Source organism: Gorilla gorilla, chromosome 6, assembly GCF_029281585.2.
Source record: "Gorilla gorilla gorilla isolate KB3781 chromosome 6, NHGRI_mGorGor1-v2.1_pri, whole genome shotgun sequence".
Lineage (NCBI taxonomy): Eukaryota > Metazoa > Chordata > Mammalia > Primates > Hominidae > Gorilla > Gorilla gorilla.
Window position 1 is genome coordinate 41050209 of NC_073230.2, and position 17455 is coordinate 41067663.

Below are 17455 nucleotides of genomic sequence, written 5' to 3' on the forward strand. Positions count from 1 at the left end.
TAACCATATTGAGAAAAATGAAATTAGACTCATACTTCAACCATACAGAAAAGTCAATTTTGGTTGGATTAAATACTTAAATGTGAAAGACAAAACAACAAATATTTTAGGAACACATGTAGGAGAATGTCTTTATGACCTCAGTGTAGTGAAGGATTCCTTAATTTCATCATAGCCTAAAAGAAAAATACTGATTGCCTTAAAATTAAGAATTTATAGTCATCAAAAGACACTATAAGAAAAGGTAAAAATCATGTCATAAAGTGGAAGAAAATATTTCCAGTGCGTATAACTGGCAAAGAATTAGTATTTAGAGTGTCTAAGGAACCTCCAGCAGTTTGATAAGAAAGCAACATCTTAATATGAGCAAAAACATACATGGATGGCTTACAGAAGATTAAACAATTAATATGCTAAAATTGGAAAAAAAAAACCTAATCTCATTAGTAGTTGAGGAAATGCAAATTAAAACACAATATGTTGTTGCATCTACCAGATAGGAGAAAAAGGAGAAGTCTACAAATACCGGTTGGAAAGGACATAGAACAGAAAATACCCACATCTATTGAATCTGTTGGCTCAGCTCAGCTGTTTTGGCCAAGAGTTTGGCATTTGTTAGTAAAGTTGCACGTGCACATAACCTATCACCAGGAATTACATTCCTAGATGTATAACTTAGAGAAAATCTTGCCCAATAGGAATTTTGAGAATGCTCATAAAAGCATGGTTAAAAAAAAGAAAAACCAAAACCCCCAAACCATCTAAAAAGTCATCAACTGTAGATTTGACCAATTTCAATATATTCTTACTATGGGGTACTACACAGCAACAAAAGTTAATTAAAGCTACAAAGATTAACATGGATGAATCTCAGAGACAGAAGCAAATTATAGAATGTATATATTATGATTCTGTTTATGAAAGTTTGAAATCAGGCAAACATAACAACATATTGTTTTAGGGTATATACCTAGATGGCAAACTGTAAGGCAAAGATTAACAAAATTTTTTTTTTTTTTTAAATTTTTTTTTTATTATACTTTAAGTTTTAGGGTACATGTGCACATTGTGCAGGTTAGTTACATATGTATACATGTGCCATTCTGGTGTGCTGCACCCACTAACTCGTCATCTAGCATTAGGTATATCTCCCAATGCTATCCCTCCCCCCTCCCCCCACCCCACAACAGTCCCCAGAGTGTGATATTCCCCTTCCTGTGTCCATGTGATCTCATTGTTCAATTCCCACCTATGAGTGAGAATATGCGGTGTTTGGTTTTTTGTTCTTGCGATAGTTTACTGAGAATGATGGTTTCCAGTTTCATCCATGTCCCTACAAAGGACATGAACTTATCATTTTTTATGGCTGCATAGTATTCCATGGTGTATATGTGCCACATTTTCTTAATCCAGTCTATCATTGTTGGACATTTGGGTTGGTTCCAAGTCTTTGCTATTGTGAATAATGCCGCAATAAACATACGTGTGCATGTGTCTTTATAGCAGCATGATTTATAGTCCTTTGGGTATATACCCAGTAATGGGATGGCTGGGTCAAATGGTATTTCTAGTTCTAGATCCCTGAGGAATCGCCACATCGACTTCCACAATGGTTGAACTAGTTTACAGTCCCACCAACAGTGTAAAAGTGTTCCTATTTCTCCACATCCTCTCCAGCACCTGTTGTTTCCTGACTTTTTAATGATCGCCATTCTAACTGGTGTGAGATGATATCTCATAGTGGTTTTGATTTGCATTTCTCTGATGGCCAGTGATGATGAGCATTTTTTCATGTGTTTTTTGGCTGCATAAATGTCTTCTTTTGTGAAGTGTCTGTTCATGTCCTTCGCCCACTTTTTGATGGGGTTGTTTGTTTTTTTCTTGTAAATTTGTTTGAGTTCATTGTAGATTCTGGATATTAGCCCTTTGTCAGATGAGTAGGTTGCGAAAATTTTCTCCCATGTTGTAGGTTGCCTGTTCACTCTGATGGTAGTTTCTTTTGCTGTGCAGAAGCTCTTTAGTTTAATTAGATCCCATTTGTCAATTTTGGCTTTTGTTGCCATTGCTTTTGGTTTTGGACATGAAGTCCTTGCCCACGCCTATGTCCTGAATGGTAATGCCTAGGTTTTCTTCTAGGGTTTTTATGCTTTTAGGTCTAACGTTTAAGTCTTTAATCCATCTTGAATTGATTTTTGTATAAGGTGTAAGGAAGGGATCCAGTTTCAGCTTTCTACATATGGCTAGCCAGTTTTCCCAGCACCATTTATTAAATAGGGAATCCTTTCCCCATTGCATGTTTTTCTCAGGTTTGTCAAAGATCAGATAGTTGTAGGTATGCGGCGTTATTTCTGAGGGCTCTGTTCTGTTCCATTGATCCATATCTCTGTTTTGGTACCAGTACCATGCTGTTTTGGTTACTGTAGCCTTGTAGTATAGTTTGAAGTCAGGTAGTGTGATGCCTCCAGCTTTGTTCTTTTGGCTTAGGATTGACTTTTTTAATTGAGGTTACTTCTTGGAAGTTGAGGAGAGAGAAAATACCACTGGGGAGGGGCCAGAAGGCCTGTTTTATTTCCTAAGCTGGTTGGTGAGCAAATCTTTCATTCATTCTATTATTAAAAAAAAATTCATATAAGTCTTACTCTTTTGTCTGTTTAATTTATTTTACCATAAAAAATTTAAAAACAGAAAACGACATGCCTCTAATTTCCCTCATGATTCTGATAAATTTCAGCCCTTGAGAGAGATGTGCCCAATTTGCAAATCTCTGTGTATCTTGGCCAAAAGAGCTTTTTGTCAGACTTTATTTCCCTTGGTTTAAGAAAACAATGGCTATTTTAGTTTTCTAAATGTAAAATTATATATAATACTATACTGAATATGACTTTTATAACTATAAATACCTATCCTTGTCTGTTTAGATATCTATTTCTTTCCACCCACCACCTACCACCCACCTCCACCCTCAACCCTTGAATATTACCACACAGTGGCCACATTAGAAGCCAAGGATTGCTAGTGGGCAGAAAATTTTGCAGCTGTTAACTTCTGAGCTAACAATCCCATCTGTATCTGCTCATCCTGTAAACATTCTGTTTGGCAGTACTGTTGAGATCTATTTCTCCTCTTTTACTTTCTAATTAACTTTCCATGTGTTTTCTTTAAATTCACCACCAGCTTGGCATAAAGTAATTTGCTTCACCAGGTGGTGTTTCACACATTCCAGATGTTAATATAGGTCTTAACCCTGTATCAGCTTCATGAGTAACAACAGCGCAATAGTACTTTATGACAGCCACCAAATGAGTTGCAGAATATAGTTGATAAAGGATAATTGTAAATAGAGAAACCATGTAATTGATTATCCAAACTGTAACATTTTGGGGGAGTTAAAGGGGGCACTATTAATAATTATGCTGAAATAACAGGTGTAAAATAGAATAGTCCTGGGGTGTAGGTCATCCTGATTATAGAGGAAGCTAGCTCAGTGAGTACCCAGCTGAAGGCACATCTGGTCTGGTACAGGTTATCCTTTCAACGATTGAAACATCATAAACAGTAATCACTCTGAGTTAAGAAATGTGTACGGCCATAATTGTAGTCCTGAACCAGTACTCTCAGTAGATGTGTCTGCTAGGCTTCATTGACACCAACCAATGATGTACCTGTTTATTGATAAGGAGTTTTATTGGAAATTCATGTGAAGCAACAAGTGCCCAACTATTCTATGAGGGAAAGGTCATTTTGTATGTTTTGTCATTTTTTTGTTTGATTACCACCTGAAGAAGCACAAAATTATAGTACCTTGGGTCCTATTCTATATGGGCTCAAAATCAGAAATATGACAGGAAGAATGAAAATTTTATCTGGAGGTGAAATAGAAATGAGTTGTACAGGTTTATAAATAATAATAAAATTATAAAAATGAGCCTTTATTGTGTTCCTACTATGTTCCAGGCACTGAATTCTACTCATATTATAGCACCTACTCATCTTAACAGCCATATGAAGAAGGTATTATTTCTGTTGTCCACATGAGGAAACTGCCAAGAAATTTGCCCAGGGTTACATAGGTGGAAGACTTAAGGAAATAAATTTAAGTCTGTTTGATTTAAAAACCTGTCTTCTATCTACTATGACTACTGATTCTCTGGATTTTTTCTTTTATTGTGCAGATTACCAACTGTATCACTGCTGGTGCAAGGGTCAGGCTCCCTTTGCACATTCCTAAAGTGACTCTTAAGTTTCATGTAAACAACTGCTATTGTAATTAATACATTAATTTCAGGAAGCACCTTACCATGATTTTTATGACTGTTAGCGATGGAGCCTAACAGATCCAATTCTCCTACTTAGGTGGGTAATGCTGATATTTCTTTTTCCTCATAAAGATACGGTCATAAGATATGCTTAACTGTTTACTTAGCCACAGTTAAGGATTAGCAGTTGTTTATAACTTATCTTAGCAATTAGAATAAATATATAATCATCTTAGTTAAGCTCTCATAACATTTCTAAGTTGTCACACTAAATTATATGTCTGAAAATTAAAAAGAGAAATCACTAGGATGGTGGGTAGTCTAGTTTAACTAGACTAGTTATGAATATGTATCCATTTTGGAAGTGATATGGTTTGGATTTGTGTCCCCACCTAAATTCACATTGAATTGTAATTCTCAGTGTTGGAGGAGAGGGGCCTGGTGGGAGGTGATTGGAACATGGGGGTGGACTTCCCCCTTGCTGTGCTCATGATAGTGAGTAAGTTCTCACAAGATTTGGTTGTTTAAAAATGTGTAGCACTTCTCCCTTCTCTCTCTTCCTCCTGCTCTGGCCATGTAAGACATGCTTGCTTCCCCTTCACCTTCCACTGTGATTCTAAGTTTTCTGAGGCCTCCCCAGCCCTGCTTCCTGTACTGCCTGCAGAACTGTGAAGTCAATTAAACCTCTTTTCTTTATAAATTATCCAGTCTCAGGTGGTTCCTTATAGCAATGCAAGAAGAGATTAATGCAGAAGATTGGTACCAGGAATGGGGCATTGCCATAAAGGTACCTGAAAATGTGGAAGCAACTTTGGAACTGGGTAACAGGCAGAGGGTGGAACAGTTTGGAGGGCTCAGAAGAAGATAAAAAGGTAACAGAAAGTTTGGAACTTCCTAGAGACTTGTTAAAGTTGTGACCAAAATGCTGATAGTGACATGAACAATAAAGTCCAGGCTGAGGTGGTCTCAGATAGAGGTGAGGAACTTATTGGGAACTGGACCAAAGGTCACTTTTGTTATGCATTAGCAAAGAGGTTGGAGGCATTGTGGAGGTTGTTATGCATTAGCAAAGAGGTTGGAGGCCCTAGAAATCTGTGGAACTTTGAACTTGAGGGTGATGACTTAGGGTATCTAGCAGAAGAAATTTCTAAGCAGCAAAGCATTAAATATGTTGCCTGGCTGCTTCTAACAGTATATGGTCATGTGCATGAGCAAAGAGATGTCCTGAAACTAGAACTTATATTTAAAAGGGAAGCAGAGTGTGAAAGTTTGGAAAATTTGCAGCCTGACCATGTGGTAGAAAGAAGAACCCATTTTCTGGGAAGGAATTCAGGCTGGCTGCAGAAATGTGCATAAGTAAAGAGGAGCCAAATGTTACTAGCCAAGACAATGGGGAAGATGCCTGGAAGGCATTTCAGAGAACTTTGTGGTAGCCCTTCCCATCATAGGCCCAGAGGGTTAGGAGGGAAGAATGGTATTGTGGGCTGGGGCCAGTTTTCCACTGCCCTGCACAACCTCAGGACACTGCTCCCAGCATCCCAGCCATTCCAGCCCCAGCTGTGGCTAAAAGGGCCCCAGATACATCTAGGCTGCTGCTCCAGAGGGTGCAAGCTGTAAGCTTTGGTTTCCACATGATGTTAGGCCTGCAGGTGCATAAAGGGCAAGAGTTGAGGCTTGGGAGCCTCTGCCTAGATTTTACAGGATGTATGGGAACATTTGGATGTTCAGGCAGAAGTCTGCTGCAGGGGCAGAGCCCTTATGGAGAACCTCTGCTAGGGCAGTGTGGAGGGAAAATGTGGGCTTGGAGCCCCCACAAAAAGTCCCCAGTGGGGCACTGCCTAGTAGAGCTGTGAGAAGAGGTCCACCATCCTCCAGACCCCAGAATGGTGGATCCACTGACAGCTTGTACCATGTACCTGGAAAAGCCACAGACACTCAATTCCAGCCCGTGAAAGCAGCCAAGGGGGCTGTACCCTGAAGAGCCACGTAGGCAGAGATGGCCAAAGTCTTAGGGGCCCACCCCTTGCATCAGTGTGGCCTGGATATGAGACACTTGATATTATACCACAAAGCCGATAGTGATCAAGTAAGTTGCTGTTGTTTGTTTTAGGATTTCCCTAAATAAATATTTATACCACACAGGCTGGGCATGGGGGCTCATGCCCAGCACTTTGGGAGGCCGAGGCGGGTGGATCACTTGAGCCCAGGAGTTTGAGACCAGCCTGAGCAACATGGTGAAACCCCATCTGTACAAAAAAATAAAAGAATTAGCTGGATGTGGTGGTGCATGCCTATGATCCCAGCTACTTGGCAAACTGAAGAGGTCAAGGCTGCAGTGAGCTGTGATTGTGCCACTACATTCCAGCCTGGGAAACTGAATGAGACTCTGTCTCAAAAAAAAAATTAAACTTGTAATTTAAAAACGTCTCAGATGGCAAATTCACTGGCGAATTTTGTCAAAGATTTAATGAAGACATATCAATCCTACACAAACTTTTTCAGAAAACATGTCAGAGGAAACATTTCCACCTTTTTTTAAAAGCCAGCATCATCCTGATACCCAACCAGACAAAAACAGTATTTAGGAAACAATGACAATAGCAAAAGACACAAACAGAAGAATAAAAAAACTAGAGACCAATGTCCCTCATGAATACAGATGCAAAATATTGACTAACACATTTCCAAGTAGGAGCCAGCAATATATGAAAAGGATAACACATCATAACCAGGTGGGGTTTACCTCCAAATTGCAATGTTGGTTTAACATTCTGAAATCAATCAAGATAATTCACTGTATTAACAGAATATGGGAGAAAAACACTAAGATTATCTCAGTAGATGCAGCAGGAGCATTTGATGAAATTCAGTACCTATTATTGCTTAAGTAGAAATAGAAGAGAACTCCCTCAAGGTGATAAAGGGCATTTATGAAAACCTAGAGTCAACATCATGCTTACTGGTAAAAGACTGAGCTCTTTACTTTCAAGAGTGGGAATCAGGAAAGAATGTATCTGCTCTGCCTTCTATTCAGCCAGGTACTAGAGATGCTATCCAGTGCAATGAGGCCAGCAGGTAGTGCACAGAAATTGGAAAGGAATAAATAAAACTGTCTTTATTCCCAGATAATGTCATTCTCAGAAACTAGAATTTAGAATTTCAAATTCTTATAGAATAACTGAATTTAACAAAGTTGCAGAATACAAGCTTAATGTAAACACTTGATAATATCCATATATTACCAACAAACAATTGGAAAGTAAAATTGCAATACTCTTGCCTGCTTTCAGAACAGGAAAGACACAAACAACACAGTAAATGCAATGTAACAAGCACTTCACAGTAGTGCACCCAGAGAACCATGAGCATGAGGGGCTCCCTAGTTAGCCCGGGACAGGTATTGGAATGGGAATTCAAGGAAGGGAAGGGGATGAACTCTGGTGCAACTGAGTCATTGTCCTTATCCAAGTCCTTATTGAGTGCTCATTTGTGCAACCTGTTGAATAGAGCCTGTACACAAGGAGCAAAGTAAACGCTGACCTCTAGGACTTAGCACATTAAAGTCCCCATACAGGGGCAAAAACACAAATGAGGAGAATGTACATTTTGTGTGAATTAGGGAGTTAGTTTCCAGAGCCAAAGAATGTCATTTACATAATTGCTCTTAAATCCTGCATGGGGGGGTTCTTGCTAAAATACTCTTGTGTGAGCTCATTTAAAAAATGATTTAACAATTTTTGTTTCCTTTGTTTTTTGTTTGTTTGTTTTTTTAATTCTAAGTGACAGTGGAAAGGGCAAAGGGACTCAGGGATAGACTTGGGTGGCAAACTTGGCTCTGCTGTTCGATCGCTATGTGACATCAGCCAGTGAGGGACTCTTCCTGAACCTCTGTTCTTAGCATATGTGAAATGAGTACAAAAATGCCTCCCTCAGCCCTTTGTGTGCTGACTAAACTGTGCTGAAATGTATAACTCGTTTGGTATGATGCTTGACACATAGTAGGAGCTCAAGTGATACTATTTTGCTTCTTTCCCTTTTAGGTATTTTAAAACGTTAGTCACTGAACTTTGTCAGAAATAAGGTACTTAAACTTCACAGGTCAAGTATTCACTGTGACATATCCTGATTCAATGTTAAAATTACATTTCTGTGAAACCATGTATTCAGCTCAATGCTCTTAAATCAATACAATCTTTCTTAAATGTATCAGCAAATTAAACTTCAATAATTACACTTGCTACTGTGGTTACCTCTGAGTTCCTCTAAAACTCCTCTGTATTTTATTGCTGTGTAAATATTTAAAAGACTTTAAAAGGCTAATTTCAGATTTGGGCCTTCTCTTGTGAACAGTTTATATTTCGAGACCTTTCATAAGGTTTGGATTCTTATTTGTGAAACCTAGCACAGCTCCCACATTGCTACTATTTACATTTTTTTTGTAATGTGCCACAGGTTTATAAAACTTTCCATTTGAATTTTTGATATGATTAGCTGCTTTTAATTACGTCTAAAAATCCCTTGTCAAATAATGATTAAAACACACAGAAACGAGACATAAGCAAAGCAAAACAGATCCACATGAAAACCACTTCAAGCCATGTAACAAAAGCAAATCCATTTAATTTACACATATATGGAGGATTTATTTCAAATTGAAACAGAACAAAAAATAAATGAGGTGCGAAAAGCATGTAAGAGAAATTTAAAGTGTACAAGTTCAAATTTTTTTTTTCAAATCACAGCATAATTGATTCTTCTGGGGAGTTTTTTTGGAGTAAAAAATTAAACTCATATAATTATGGTTCACAGTAAATTGCACTTACTGCCTGTTGAGCCAATTCAATTGGATTACTAAACCACAATGCCCCTACCCCTGCATCCGTTAAGGATCAAACTCTCTCCTCGTGAGTTCAGTAAGGCCCTAAATACTTAAGCACACTGCATGTTTTCTATGAGTTAGATTTGTCAGGCAGCCAGTCCCCTGCTGAAGAGTCTTCAGCAGATCCTCACAGCTTTCAGTATCAACTTCAAATTCACACCCTCAGTGGAGCCAAGTTCCTTCATCACCCCTCTTCCTCTGACTTCCTCGCTGGGCATCCCTACCTGCCATGCATACCTTTCCCTCTGGTGACATTGCACTCCTCTGGATGCAGAGGCATGGTTTCCTGCCTTCTGCACTCACTCATTTATGCATTCTTTCAGCCATTCAGACATTCATCTCATAAATATTTATTGTCTACTATGTGCCAGGCACTGTGCTTAGTGTTGGGGATACAATAGTCAGCCCAAAATAAGCCCTCTCCCTGCCCTCATGGGATTTCAGCCAAGTGGGGGGAAATAGACTTTACTCAATGAATTCCATAGATAACTACAAAACGACCATTCTGAGGAGTGCTACCGAGGCAAAGCACGGGGGGTGATACAGGCCCCTGCAAAGTGCAGAGACTTGTTTTTTGTTGGAAAGTGGGGAAAGCTTTTCTGAGGAAGTGACTGAGGCCCTGAGACCAGGAGGCTCATCAGAGTGTGCAGAGTGGTAATTTGGAGGAAAGGCGAAAAGGCCGTGTGTCTGGTCCACAGACAGGAGAGAAGCATGGCGAACTGCGCCGTTCCAGGGAGACCCTCAGCCCATGCCGGCCCTGCAGGCGACTTAAGGATGGTGATATTTATCCCAGCAGCGTTCCATGCCAGCGGGCTCTTCCTTCTCTCTGGACCCTCCTCTCCCATCATCTTCATCCCTCAAGGCTCAGCTCTAGTGTCCCCTTCTCTGGAAAGGCTTTAATGACCTTGTCCTCTCCAAAGGGTGAAATGTCCCCACTCTGGCCTCATGGCCTGTTGATCTTTGCATCCTTAGCTCCTTTCACAGGCTCCCGCAGGCAGCAGGCATCATGAAGTGGAGGAACATGTGTGTAGAAAGCAGGGCCAAGCATGATTTCGAGGCTTGGTTTGCTGAGCATTTATGGACACAACTTGGCCATCTGAATCCAATTTTCAGAGGCCCTCCCAGTGGTGGCCCAGACTCATCCGGTAGCAGTGCAGGGGCCCCTTGCCTCAAAAAACCCCTCCCTTTAAATGCAAACCAAATTCCAGCTCGATGCAATTTCAGATGGTAAGGAAACACTGGATGGGTGGTGGAAGTGTGTGGTTTCTACAGAGGAACTCAACCTTGACGTGCTCCACACTGTCGGGGCCAGGCCTGTTCCCATCCTTGTTCCCTGCTTGGTGTTCCCATGATGGGGATTATGAAGAAAGCCTGGAGAGGGAGGCTGTGCTTTTTGGGATGTTCCAGTGAGCAACAGGGGACCAAAAATGGGGAATCACAGAGCTAATTAGTACGTAGAATGGAATAAATTCCCTCTCATCACAGAAAGGTATTGTATTTCGTGTTGAGGGAAAGGAGAGATTTGCCTACAAATTAGGTTGGAAACCGTAGGGAAGAAATTGTTTGCGGGCCAGACTGGTGTGCCAGGAATGTAATGGAATATGGCATAAGGAGAACGGGGTAGGTGCTCTCATAAGTGGGTTTTCTTTAGTGTCTCCCTTCTGTCCTTCCAAAGGGCTTACTTCCTCCTGTCCTCGGTGTTACTTGGCGCTCGCCCTGCCTGGACAATCATAAACCCTTTTGCTCAGCGATTGCTTCCCAGCAGCAGCAGCAGCGCCCCCTGAGAAATGTTCACTCTTCAGTGTTCCACCGACCCTAGGTGGGGGGATCGCTGCTTTCCACTTATTTCAAAATCATGGTGTGAATGGAAAGGCTTTGTTTGACATTATCTTCTGTTTGTACAATGAGCCACAAGCGAGCACCGCCTTGGCGTGCACCCACCTTGCCCGGGCCTCTGTCCCCTCCAGCCGCGCTCCACCGGCGCCCTCGCCCCGCTCGCGGCTGCTGGGTGGCTTGCTGCTTCGTTCTGGTGGACTTGCGATTTTGCCTTGTCCTCCCTCTGGGTTCGCCGGATCCTGTGTTTTCCCCGTCCCAGAATGACCCATTCGGGCTTCGGTGTTTGGCTTCAGAACGACCACTGCCCAGCCCCGGGGACTCCAGGTCCCAGCACCTCCCGTCCCACCCCTCCCGCCAGTCTCCGCAGTAAAGGAAGACAATGACTATGGGCCTCCGTGTGTTGGCTTTAATGTACACAGCTTATAACAAGGCCACACTACTCAAACATTCTTAGTTTTTTTTTAAAAAAAGGAAATACAGAGATAGATGTAAATGAAGCATTGGACTGAGTTGTGGTTGCTTTTGGGGTGAGTTTGAATGAGGGGATGGCTGGAGGCTGTTGAGGCCACGTCTTCATTTTAGCCTTAAGGAAGAATTTCTCTGGTTTGTCACAAAGGATCAAGGAAACCTTTCAGCTGGGTGAGTGGTCGGCACTCTAACCCTTTCTAAAGCTTGGTGTGACCCAATCAGGCGGCCCAAACTAGGATTAACCAAACCAAACAAGGCTTGTGAATTAAGACAATCTGCTTTGGGGAAGCCACTTGCCCCAAATACTTAATCCCTGAAAGAGCTGCTTGTGTGCCCGAAGCATTGTCCTCACACAACATTCCTTTCTTTACACTTCTTACTTCTGATTTGATTGAATTGTTTGTTCCTATAAGGCAAAGTGGAAGTGTAGTCACCGGTTTTACTAGAAAATAGTTCTATATAGTTTGCTTTTGTTTTGGAAAATATTCTAAGAAAAGACTTAAAAAAAAAAAACTTTAAAAAGCACTTGATTGTATTTTCTTCTGAGAAAACTGCCAGATATGTTTGGAAAGCAGGGCTACATATTGGAACTATTTCTTGGGGAAAATCATATTACTCAGCTGACAGGTTTTGAAGATTGGGAATGCATGAACACCATGAACAATTGCTTTGTATGGTGAAGTTGGTAAAGTTAACTTTTTTCTTTTTTTTTTTTTTTTGAGATTTGAAAATCCTTGGGTTAGTGATAGGAGAGGAGCTCTTTACCAGGTAAATGCTAAAATACAGTTCTCCTGTGATCTTTACGGGTTTTACTGCAGGTAGTGGCTTCCCACGATCTCTGGAATAGCTTCCTTATAAACTATTAAAGGCATACTTGCAGTATTCCTTTCTGTAGACTTTACAGATTCAGAGGAAAAATTATTTTCCTCTTGTAAAAACTGTGTTCCTGTAATTATCTTGGGTTATGTGGTTTTGAGGTCAATAAAAGGGAGACTTTTTGCCTGCAGCCTACCTTTCCTCTGTGTGAGTTGGAGTTTGTCACTTGGACATCAGAACTGTTTCCCTATCCAGCCCTCTTTGCTCTCTGCCAACCCTGCCTGCAGAGTCTTCCCCTACTCATGAAAACAGTGCTGCACCTAATGCCATGGCCCTTCTCTTCACAGTTCAGATCTGAGACCTAAGGACTGTTTTGGGAATCCGTAGTGACTCAAGCCCTGCACAGCCTCCCGCTGGTCCCCAGCAATCTGGCCACCCCGCCTCAGGAAGCTGCACAGAACATCTTCCTCACGCAGGCCCCTCTCCCATGGAGATCCATGAGTGGAAACCTGCAGACTCCCCGCTCTCCCAAGTCCCTGCCTCCCCCAGGAGCGCCTGAGCCTTGGTAGGGAGGTGGATGGATACAAGGCTCAATTTTGGCTAAAGCACTCTGCCAAAAAAGAGGAGGACAAGACCCAGCAGAGCCTAAAGGCTCCTGTCCTTGCAGTGTGTGAGTCGTGAGAGGTGGTGCATGGAGCTTGTTTGGACTCTGCAGTGGGCAGCCTGAGGTCAGAATTGCAGCTCAGTGGTCACACTGTTAAGCCCTCTGAGCCTCATTTTCCTGTCTGTGAAGCAGAGATAATAATGCCTATTCACATGGTTGTTGTTAGGTTTAAATTGAATGATAAGTGTAAAATACTTTGCATCCTTCCCGGCACATAGTAGGAATCACATAAGAGCGTTTCTAGACCTTTCCACAGACACCCTGTCAGATGCCCCTACCCTCAGTGCTATCTTACCTTGGTCCTATTACCCCAGGTGTGAGTTTCTGTCCAGGCCCAGGCTGTGTCACGTAAAACAGATTCAGTGCACATTTGTAGGAAACGGCTAAAGAAACAACCACAAAGCCCTGCTGGGGAGCCCCTGAGCTGAGGATGTGTAAGCATGCAGTGTGTATGTGGACAGGGCAGGGCGTGAATAAAAGCTGGAGTAAGACTTGGTAAGAACTTGAAAGCCATCAGGCTGAAGGAGGATGAGTAGGCCCCACAGTGGGCTAAATGACGACATCAAGAAGAGATTTTCCAGCCACAGGCTTAGTCCCGAGTGTGGGGTTAGAGATGGGCAGTGGACTCCTCACACATCCCTGCTCAGAGGTGCGGGTGCCTGTCACGGGCAGTTGAAATTCTCTTTTGGTGTCCTTGGCCTCCCACACTCGCAGTGGCTCTCTTCGAAACCATCGGTACCCAGTGTCCTTCCTTTTCCCCCGGTTCAATCCTGTGCTCAGAATTAGATGCTGCGATCTGTGTGAGGGACATGGCATGGATGTGGTAGCTGTGGGTGTTGGATGCCTCCTCTGCCATTACTCCCTCCATCTCTCTCTGTTCACAGACCCCAGGACTGGACAGAGGATCGAGGCCTGGACCCTAAGAATACCCCACTCCCTGAGCCAGCATCTCCAGCTGATGGAGGGACCCAAAAGCTAAGTGGGGTCAATCAGACACCTTCCCTGGGATGGTTAGAACTGGGACAGGCCAATGGAGAAGGTCCTTCTGTCTTTGGTCTGTGATGCGAGGAACACAGGGATCTTTCCTGGTGTGTGGAGAAAGAGGAGCCTAGAGCCGTACTGAGCCAAGGGGGTGCCAGGGAGAGGCTGCCAGGCCTGGGCCCTGGAACCAGCCCCCCAGGGCCCTGGAACCAGCCTGCTCCATGCAGCTGCGGCTCTTCCAGTCTGTGAGCTCCTCAGTGCCCTTTCAACAAACCCCGCCTTGTTTTGCTTTAATCAGTTTGCATTTTCTGTTGCTTCTTTCTGGAAAAATCCTCTGTGCTTTGACTGACTCCAGGGTCTTCCTCCTTGAGGTGGATTTCTTAGTCACTGTTAGGTATCCAAATATAGGAGAGTGTAAGGCATTTTTCTTTCAACTATTCATTTTAATGAATTACATTCAGGAAATAAGTAGGAAATTAAATTCATTGAAAGACTATTGGTCTGTATGTACTTTTTCAGCCTAACATGCTCAAAGTGTAGGTAGCTATAATACAGACATTTTATTTTTTAAAGGGCAAAGACAATGGTAATTTAATTTTAGATCATTCCAGATGGAGTTCAAGTCAACGTGCTGATGACTGGAGACCTGACAGAAATTAAATGTTGGCTATTGCGTCCCAATTTCAGATTATGACCCAAGCAAGGGTCACTTGAGGATATCCAAAAGGTTGGGAAGATTACAATAATTTAAAAAACACAAGAAAGTGGTTTCTACCTCTGAGCTATACATATTTATTGGGTTGGAGGAAAGGGATAATTTTCTAAAGGGAAGGGGCACTGTGGAAGAAGAGGCAGCTCTGGAAGCCAGCCAAGGGCAACAGCAAGGAGGCAGCCCCAGCCGAAGGCAGTTTTCTGAGCAGAGTGGACACCAGACAGGAGTTTGCAGATGGTCCATTGGGTAGAGCATAGGGTAGAAAAGTAGGTTTCATCTTATATGACAATTTTTGACAGATAATGAAGACTATGGGGAGAATTGTGTCCAGAAATAGTCTGAGGCTGAATGTGGGCTTAATGGGGCAGCCATGATTATTTATCAGCGGCAGGTAGTCTGAGCAGAGCTGATTCTGGTGCTCCCACGTGGATCAAGTATATCCCATCTCCAATTCAGTCTCCACAGCAGAGGGAGTAAATAATTCCACCTCACCACAACGGAGCCATACGTGATGAGTGCCCACTAGTTACATGAAATTGGGCAGGGAGGAATTTATGTTAGCCTACACACAAGTCTGAACATAACTCACGTCAGCATTGCCATGGGAAGTCAATATATTGCTGGGTGTTGGCAAATATTGAGTTTAGATGACTCTTCCTGTAAAGGATAGAAACATTGTTTTTAAAACTTCAATTTAGGCTGATGAGAAAATACTATAGAAGGAAGGAGAACATCTTGAAGATTTAAAAAATGATCTATAAGCTCTGGAAGGAAATTTTTAGAAAAATGATTGAGGCACCAGCAATTAGCCTAAGCAAAAAACAAAACAAAACAAAAACACAGTCTCTGAAAAAAAACACACTCAAAGGAGAGTTCAAACTGACATAAAGAGACAATGGAATAAGATGACATTTACTTATTTTATTTTCCTTTAGGTTTATTTGGTCTTTTTCTACCTTCTTTTAGCTGAATTAGTTCTTTTGTATTCAATTTTTTTTATTTTCTAATACATATAGTTAAGATGATAAAATTTTCTCTGAGTACCAATTTGGCTGCATTCCATAATGGTTTTCAAATAATTTTTTATTTTGAATTTTTGTGGGTACATAGTAGGTGTATGTATTTATGGTATACATGAGATGTTTTGACAAAAGCTTGCAAACCTTCCATAACTTTTGCTATGCTGCATTGAAAGTATTGTGATATTTCAGGTTTGATTTCCTCCTGTGTGCAAGTTATTTAAAAGGAAGTATTAAATACATTCTAAATGAAGGGGATTTTTTTCCCCTATGTTTTGAATATTACTTTCTAGTTCTATTACATTATGATCAGGAAATGAGCCCTCTGTGATTTTTACTTTCATAATTTATGGAGGTTTTTTCCTTGAGGACCATTACATCACCATTTTTTGGTAAATATTCTGAAATCTTACATTTGCCCAACCTGATCTGTTGATTTGTGAGAGATTAGGTCAAAGTTTTCCACAATGACATTGGATTTGTTAATATCTCCTTATCCTTCCAAAATTTTTACTTTATATGCTACTATTTAGGTGAATAAAGATTCACAAAAATGTTTCCGCCTTCTATCAATGTAATCTCCCTTTGTCATGTTTAATATTTTCATTTTGAGTTATATTTTGGTGATACTAATATATTAAATCTAGTTCTTTTTTTGAAAACATTCACCTGGTATATTATTCCTCATCTCTTCATTTTTAATCATTCTTAATAATTTTGTCGTAATGGTATTTTTTTCTTTTTTAAGACAGGGTCTCCCTCTGTTGCCCGGGCTGGAGTGCAGTGGTGTGATATTGACTCACTGCAATCTCGACCTCCTGGGTTCAAGTGATCCTCCTGCTTCAGCCCCCCAAGTAGCTGAGACTACAGGTGTGTGCCACCATGCCCAGCTAATTTTTATATTTTTAATTAATGGGTTTGTATTTTGAGTTCATGCATTTCGTCATGTTACCCAGGCTGGTCTTGAACTCCTGTGCTCAAGCGATCCGCCCGCCTCAGGCTCCCAAAGTGCTAAGATTACAGACCTGAACCACCGCGCTCAGCTTAAATGTATCTCTTTGAAATATCAACATAGATTCTCTTCCGTTCCCTCAGTCTGTATCTCTTTCAACAGGAGAAAATTTGTAATTTTTTTTACTGTGGAAAATTTCAAACATACACTAAAGAAGAGAACTGTGAATATGTCACTCTGCTTCAAAAACAATCAATTCTCACCAATTTGGATTATTTTGCAGCAAGATTTTTAAAAAAGTTTAGGAAAATTAACGGCAGAGCTTTTCGTTTATTTGGCAGATGGGAATGATTTAGCTGAAAGAAAAACTGATGATAATACTAAAAGTATTTTTTATATTATGCTTCTACTTAGGCATAATTTCGTGACAAATGTTTGAAGTGCTGGTCATATTATCAATACATTTTTAGGTTTACATATGAATTTTTCTAATTTCTTTATTTATTGCTTTTTCTTGGATCCCATGCATTCCTCTTTTGGATCTCTGCTTTGGATTTTTTTTCCTAGAAGATATCTTCTAATAATTCTTAGAAGCAAGAACAGAAAAGTTCTTGTTTGATAAACTTTCAGTGAATAATATTTTCCCTATTAGTAGAATTTTAGTTTAAAATAATTGTTTTTTCCTGGTAAAAATGCTAATTAGAACAACATCATTTTCCCTCTTAACTTTGAAGTCATTACTTTTTGTCTTCTTGCATCTGGGGTTACTTCTTCCATTGTAGGTAAACTGTTTTTCTTATTAGTTTTGGGGTGCCCAGTAATTAATTTATAAGCAAAGTTGTTTGTAATGTATTAAACCAACAGAGAGAAAT

The 17455-nt window shown here is 41.0% G+C and overlaps 1 protein-coding gene across 7 annotated transcripts in view; it reads left to right on the plus strand.

Moving 5' to 3' along the window:
• Positions 1-17455, plus strand: part of BBS9 (Bardet-Biedl syndrome 9) — a 580067-nt gene that overhangs the window by 492143 nt on the left and 70469 nt on the right. For 3 of the 7 annotated variants that reach the window (XM_063708101.1, XM_063708099.1, XM_063708100.1), the window contains exon 23: positions 13804-15596. The exons of 2 other annotated variants lie outside the window; for them this stretch is intronic. In XM_063708101.1, coding sequence (XP_063564171.1) covers positions 13804-13898 — 95 coding nt within the window. In that variant the 3' untranslated portion in view covers positions 13899-15596. Of the gene's footprint in view, positions 1-13803; positions 15598-17455 lie in introns of those variants that run through there. 2 more of the 7 variants (XM_063708102.1, XM_063708106.1) reach the window with 1 other exon arrangement.